The sequence below is a fragment of the Saccostrea cucullata genome, unplaced genomic scaffold (assembly GCF_032062105.1).
Source record: "Saccostrea cucullata isolate Sc308-1 unplaced genomic scaffold, CSIRO_AGI_Scuc_v1 ctg21314, whole genome shotgun sequence".
NCBI lineage: Eukaryota > Metazoa > Mollusca > Bivalvia > Ostreida > Ostreidae > Saccostrea > Saccostrea cuccullata.
The window spans coordinates 1-6,802 of record NW_026936133.1 but is presented as its reverse complement, the minus strand read 5'-3'; the positions used below and the strand labels follow the sequence as shown (position 1 = coordinate 6,802).

Sequence of the window (6,802 nt, the reverse complement as noted above, 5' to 3'; positions counted from 1 at the left end):
TATGGGTTACCCCATATCCAAAGATATTCGACTTTTAGATTTAATATGTTTAACAGTGTTTATAATGACTTTAATTAAAAAAAAAAACTGCAGTCTAATTATGGAATTGGTGTAAATTTCGTGAGTCCGTAGCATTACGGTCACCCAGTCTCCTAACAAACAGTACACATACCTGTGTCCGCAAGACCAACATTAGCCTAGGTCTACACACGTGCGATGGAGTTGCCAAACGCATCCAGCGAGCTCGGAGAAACACGTTTTGTTAAATGCCGAGAAGTTACGATGGCAGACAAAACTTTTCTTTTCTTAATTAGGTCAAATGAATACGAATTCTGATTAATAAAAATTATACAATCCCTGTTGACATGGTTGAACTATAGTTTGTTCTATCATTTGCATCTGCAACAACTTGTGTTTAACATGTTTAAAATGGCCGGGTTAGGAAAATCAGGACCGGGTCGGAAAATTCTAAACTGAAAACCTTTTTTTGTTTTGAAAATTACTGAAATATACTAATGTAATCGTCGCAGAAATTACTTACATAATTCAAGTTCTATATGAAATGGTATGCTGAACTTCAACACGAACCCGAATCTCCGACCCAGTTCTCGTTTTGCTACACATTTTATACCCTACAGTTTACCAAGTGTATACACAAGAGTAGAATCCGGCCAGGGATTGAAAATTCCGTAAAACACACACACAGAATGATTAATTTTTTCTTTAAGAAGAAATTGTATGATAATTAACGGAATATAAACATGTACTTAATACAATTGTTGATATAGTATTATCAATTCATCGTTGATAAAAAGATATGAATCGAAGAATGACCTAAATATTCTCTGTTATCAAACATGAAAAAAAGGCTGAGGAGGGAGCGAGCGTAGGAATATTGATATTTTTTATTTGCATTTCGGGGGGAAAGTGATTTTCTAATAATATTTTGACGTTGTTTTTGATTTCTTTAACGTATGACATACACAACTTCACTCTTATCATGAACAATAATGTTGTATCTACTTAATCATGAAGGAACTATTTTGGTCGGACCATTTTGTGTGAGCCGCCGCTGAATACAGTAATATATCTTGCATTAATAGTATGCATTGATCGAATATATTAAAAAGAACAAAGAAACAAATTAATGAACTTAAAAAGTCGTCACTCTTTTTTTAAGACCCTTTAATTTTCCCTTTTATTTTATCAAAACCTTAATTATTTAAAACATCAATATCTCAGGTCCTACAGTGAATTTATCATAAAAAAGTTAACAAACCAGGATCTGTTATTTATCATACCGATCATTTGAAGGAATATTGATCAATCTTTACCTTTTTTTCAAAGTGCGTTAATATGGTCGATATTTACGCACTTTGAAAAAAAAATTTTTTCAAAGTGCGTTAGCTCGGTCCCAAATTTTAATGCACTTTGAAAATTTTTTTTCAAAAAGCGTAATTTTTCAGAGTGCATTGGAACAAACGTGTCATGCAAATGTACTACACTTAAAAACAATTGTTTTTTTATCCTATTTTATGAATGATGTTGCCATGGTTACTAAAATGAAAATTCCTGTAATTTTCTCTTGAAAGGTTACTCTTCCTACAGTTTAAGTCTGGTTGCAATATATCTTGCAACAAAAAGAGACTAGAACAAGGATCCTTATTCTATTTATTGCTGTTACAAAGTTTCAAGGCCAAGTGCTACTTTCCTTTCTCTTCCTTTGTTACAATTACAAACCAGAAAAGTTACTGTCTCATCAGAGACCTTTGCTTTATAATGTTAAAATAATCGAATTCGTTTTATACAGACACTTTGTGTGAATGAATAAGTGTCTATGGAATTATATTAATAGTATAATACTTAATAATACATAAATAGGTTATAATTTTTTTTCCTTTTTGAAGAAGTATGCATAATTTTTTATTTTGCTTATTAGCATACAGAGTACATCGATTTGTGGTATATATAAAGCAAAATCAGCTATCACATATACAGTATACAGATGAGATATCAAACAGAGTGTTAAGTCTACGGCTGTTAAATGAAATAACATATTTTTAAAGAAAATTATGACAATAGTATACATGTATACTTGTTTGTATAAAAGATATGAGTCTTATATTTAATCTTTTAACATTTTTAGAAGTGAACAAGCCTGTTTGGAATTAAAGAATATCATATTTGATAAAGAATTGGAGAGGACTGTCTTCAAAATCAAACTTGATGAAGATGAGCGTAGTACAGAAAATGCCAGGAAAATGTTTGAGGACCTGAAAAAGTAAACTGGTGGTTCTACATATATTTTGTTTGATGCCAATGCATCGGAGTATAAAAATGGTTGTACTTAAACATGTATATTGAAAAACAAATCTTTATGTGGTTTCAGAATTAGCCCCATTATTATTTGCAGGGTATGGAAAATTATTGATGAAGAGAGAAATGTTATTTTTACGACAATACTGGGTAAAGAAATCGTGGAACCTTCACTAAAAGATGCCTTGCAAAGACTTCAGGTGTTCAAAAGGTAGCAAAATAGTTGTTGTCCATTTTCAATACATGTATATTAAAACAATTAAGTATACATGTATACTTGTATTTATGATCTATCATAAAATTATCTGAAGAAACCAGAATGAGCTGCAAGATTTGTTAAAGGCTGTATCCGATACAGATGACCCCGTCACTTCAAAACAAGCCATAGAGAAAGTACAAGCGCTAAAAAGGTAAGTTTAAAGTCAAAACATACTAGTATTACAGACATACTTACTATAAAATACAAAATGTAGACCAGTTTTTAATGTAATTGCAAGTAATATCATGATTTTAGTACTGAGAAGGCTCAATATGAGACCATTCAGAAACAAAGTGAAAATCTTAGAAGACTTGAGACGGAAATTTCTCAAATGGAAAAAAGATATGGTAGCATGAAAAGAGACAAAGAAGATGTGGAACAGAGGTTGACCAATGAAGTAATAAGAATACAGGCTGAGAAAAATAATGCTCTGACACGGTATGGATGAATAGTAAACTCTCAATTTAATTTTTTTTCTGATTTAATTTCTTGTAAATTGATTTACCAATAAGCTTTCTATATTGAGCTGCCTCCGTAATTTCCAAAATCAAACTTTCTGAATTAGAAATTCACATTTTTAAAATAACGTACCTTATTTATTTAAAAATTGGATTTTAATAAGGGTTGAACTTTAATTTGATGGAGTGAATGAAAGAAAGTAGCTTTGTATAATCCAGTTCAAAATTAAGTTAATTCTTTAACATATAGATTAAGCGAAGTAGCTGGAGCAAAGCTGACCAATGAAAACCCAAACATCACAGATCTGAGTGACCCTAACCGACCAATCAAAATCGCAGAGCAGTACAGCGAACTTTATGATAATGCATGGACAGACATTTTTGAAAAGTTAACAGAGAAATATAAAGTGTCAGAAAAAGAGGCTATACAGATGTTGCTCCATATTTTAGAGGTATTTTATATAAATGTTCATTCTACCTTTATATATGTACTGTAGTTTTACTTGTTGGAAAAATCATGAAAAGTGTCGCAAGAGGTTTCTTCTGATACTTAAACCAATGTGTTTCTCCGCAGATAAAAAATGTTGAGAAATGGATTTGCAATGATTGATAAAGCTAGCAAATATTAACCAAACTCAAACAACCATTCGACAATTTAGATTAGAATATGTATCTCTAAAAACACTAGAAGTGGGATCGTATGCATGGACTAATATTCATCCCCTGTCGACCAGTCTTAAACAATGTTTGCTTCTACACGTGATCTAGCAATTAATCCGTACACAATTCATTCTGAACATAATAGCCTAACAATTTGCTTGAATTTACCAATCAGTATACGATTTAATGAGAAATTGCATTTGCTAACAAGGCCATTGCATCCACCTTAAAATCTTGACATTACACAAGTCTTACGATAGCCTTGTGTCATTGACTTATTTGTCAATTGCTTGTCTGGTAGGAATATGTGGATAGAATTTGTTAAACGTCTTCCATTTTCATATGTATTTGATATACATTGTTATAATGAATGTAATTTTTTTTATTAAGTGTTAGCTAAAATTAAAGTCAACTATCACTAGTAATTTAAAAAAGAACAATGTTTCTATGTTTACATAATTGCCAAATCCTAGAACACAGTTCAAGCATCACCTCCCAAGTTAAACTCTTGATTTCATTGCAAAAGTAACTAAATGTAGGATTTTTATTTTATTCTTTGGTATATATTAGAAATGTTAAAAAGCCATAATTATATACTTGTCAAAGAACCATCTGCGCGGTTACTGAATGATTAAAGAGCGCAAGGCGATCGCTTTTCATTTTTTCATTGCAACTCTTTATAAGATATCTTGGATTTTTTTTAAATAAGAAAAGCTCTTCTTCAAAAAATTTGCTTTACAGAAAAATCTTAATATTCTAGAAGATATTTTAAATGAGATTCTAAAAGAGATTTTATGGAAGTGTCAAGCAAAGAGATTTTATGGAAGTGTCAAGCATTTAAAAATTGCACATAATGATTTAAGAACACGTTTTGTTTGTCTTAAGCACAGGTAAGATTTATAAATCGTTACACTTTTAAAGAACATATTCCACAAACTCTTTATTTCAGATTTCATACCGATTTTGTGCAGAAATAGCAAGTACCAGGTACAGAAACATGCTTGCAGAATTAACACTTTTAAGACTGGCTGTACCTGATGAAAATAAACCAAACGTAAGTGATCAACGGTGTATTTTATTCATGAATGATCATTTCATTTCAAGTCTTATTATTGTTTTTTTTTAATTTTAAAGAAAAAGGGTGGACCAAAAGAAGAAACGACGAAAGGGAAAAAACAGGAGATCGCACAAACACTGTCCTCAGAAGAAATTATTGTGATGCAGAAGTTCTTTGATAACCCAAAACAAGCTGTGGATAATAAAACTCTAAAATCAGTAAACTCTTTTAAAGCTGCTAAATTTTTTACTCTTATTATTATATACAAAATATTGTGCAAAGAACGTGTATTTTTCTGTTTAATGGACAAAATGATAAAAGTGTCTTTTTAAACAATGTTTAAAAGTGATTTGTTTTACTTTTTGTTTTCATTTAATGTGTAAATTATCGAATTCTTGTCTTAAAACTTTTTGATTTAACATTTTAAATTAACATATTCAGGTTCTTGAAAAAATCGGTGTGAGTGAAACTGACATGAAAAATATGAAGAATTTGCTGAAAATAACAGTAGACGGAACATGTCATTTTGTAGAACAGGTATTATTCGATATTTTAAAAAATTACATAACTGAGGATTGACCAGATTTAATTTTATTTTCAGAAAATGTGTGTTATATTTGGCAAAATTATGTTTCATTAAAGCATGTGTGGGGAAAACGGTCCGAAATTCCAGCACAGGCTGATGCTCATCTGGAGATTGCAAAACCTTACTTGAAGAAGTGTGTGCAGATCTGTTGGTTAATGGTCGCTCAAGATCCACCGGTATATCTGAAAACATCAGCTAAAAAAGACAATAAATTCGATAAAGAAATTTACCGTGAGTTCACTAGCAGTGGAACGAAGATGGACTACGTGGTCTGGCCTGCAATTCTTCTACACGAAGGTGGACCTTTACTGAAAAAGGGTGTAGCACAGCCTAAGTCCTAATGTTGCAGAATTTTCTTCGAAAACTCTCATACTCGGCCACAAAAGCCATGAATTCATCAACCGTATCACCTGCACTTTCGAAGTTCTTGTACTGTTATTATCAGATACTTCTAACAGATACAAATAATTTTTCATTCTACATTGGAAATAAATTTAAATTAAATAGAGTAGATTTGAAGCGAAGGTCACCGGATTCTCGCTTGGTTATCAAGTCATTTAACGATGGAGTATGCTTTTAAAAAATGGGACTCTCCATTTTATTGAAGTCGTGTTTGAGTTGCTGACTTCAGCTCATTAACATATATTAAGGAACAGTGGTAAACACCATATGCGTTAAATGAAGCTCTAAAGTTGTAAAAAAAAAAAACCCACTCATTTAAGATTTTGACATTCGGAGGACAAGATCTCAATAAAAATGGTTTGTTAATGCACTGATAAATGTTGTAATTGTGATGCTGGATGTAATGGGAGCTCGTAATCATATGCTGATATAAATATGGATCCATAAATAAATTTAAAGTGTTTTTTTTTCAAATATAAGTTCACATTTAATTTGAATTAAGGACAATGCAGAAATAAATGATTTAAAAAAAATTGCTTTTAGAAACACTTTTGCTTTGTGTGTTTTGTAACAAAAAATGGTCGAATAAATGAATCATGGATGCTTAATGAAAAATTTCAAACTCAGAACTGTCTTTGACTCTGAGTTGACGTAAATGTTTAGAAAAATAAAATTTACGGTTAAAAAAAAAGTAGATGATATATATTTTAATTGATTTTAATCAACCGGGGACTAAAGAGAATAATTTCTTAAATGGGGCAAACTGTTGATGAAAGAGTTGAGGAAACGTGTATATCAACAGTCTCATTACAATGACATTCAGCAAATACGAGGGTTGTCCCAGAAAAACGCAAACTTATTGAATATTTCAAAAACTATTCAACTAAAAATGATAATGGCACGCTGTTGGGAAATCATTTTTTATACATTCTGACAAAATATTATTGGCCTTTGGTGTCATATGCGTATAAAACAGCATTTGAATGATGTTAAATATCGGTGGTCGGTGTTCGACAATTTTTTGACTTTTACAAATATCATTGTGATTGAAGTTTTTGTTGTTA

General features: G+C 31.0%; 1 protein-coding gene across 1 annotated transcript; it reads left to right on the top strand.

Annotated features, from left to right (window-relative positions):
- Nucleotides 1-2,105: 2,105 nt before the first annotated feature.
- Nucleotides 2,106-5,688, top strand: LOC134244843 (uncharacterized). The gene is made up of 9 exons (XM_062727093.1): nucleotides 2,106-2,281; nucleotides 2,414-2,527; nucleotides 2,628-2,726; nucleotides 2,831-3,013; nucleotides 3,284-3,485; nucleotides 4,643-4,747; nucleotides 4,828-4,968; nucleotides 5,192-5,287; nucleotides 5,393-5,688. The coding sequence occupies exons 1-9, from the start codon at nucleotides 2,262-2,264 to the stop codon at nucleotides 5,675-5,677; spliced, it is 1,245 nt and encodes a 414-aa protein (XP_062583077.1). The 5' UTR covers nucleotides 2,106-2,261; the 3' UTR covers nucleotides 5,678-5,688.
- The last annotated feature ends 1,114 nt before the right edge of the window (nucleotides 5,689-6,802 follow it).

Coding starts and splice junctions, on each gene's coding strand:
- LOC134244843 (XM_062727093.1), top strand. CDS start 2,262: ATGTTTGAGGACCTGAAAAA. Junction 4,748..4,827: donor CTGATGAAAATAAACCAAAC/GTAAGTGATCAA, acceptor TTAATTTTAAAG/AAAAAGGGTGGACCAAAAGA. Junction 4,969..5,191: donor ATAATAAAACTCTAAAATCA/GTAAACTCTTTT, acceptor TAACATATTCAG/GTTCTTGAAAAAATCGGTGT.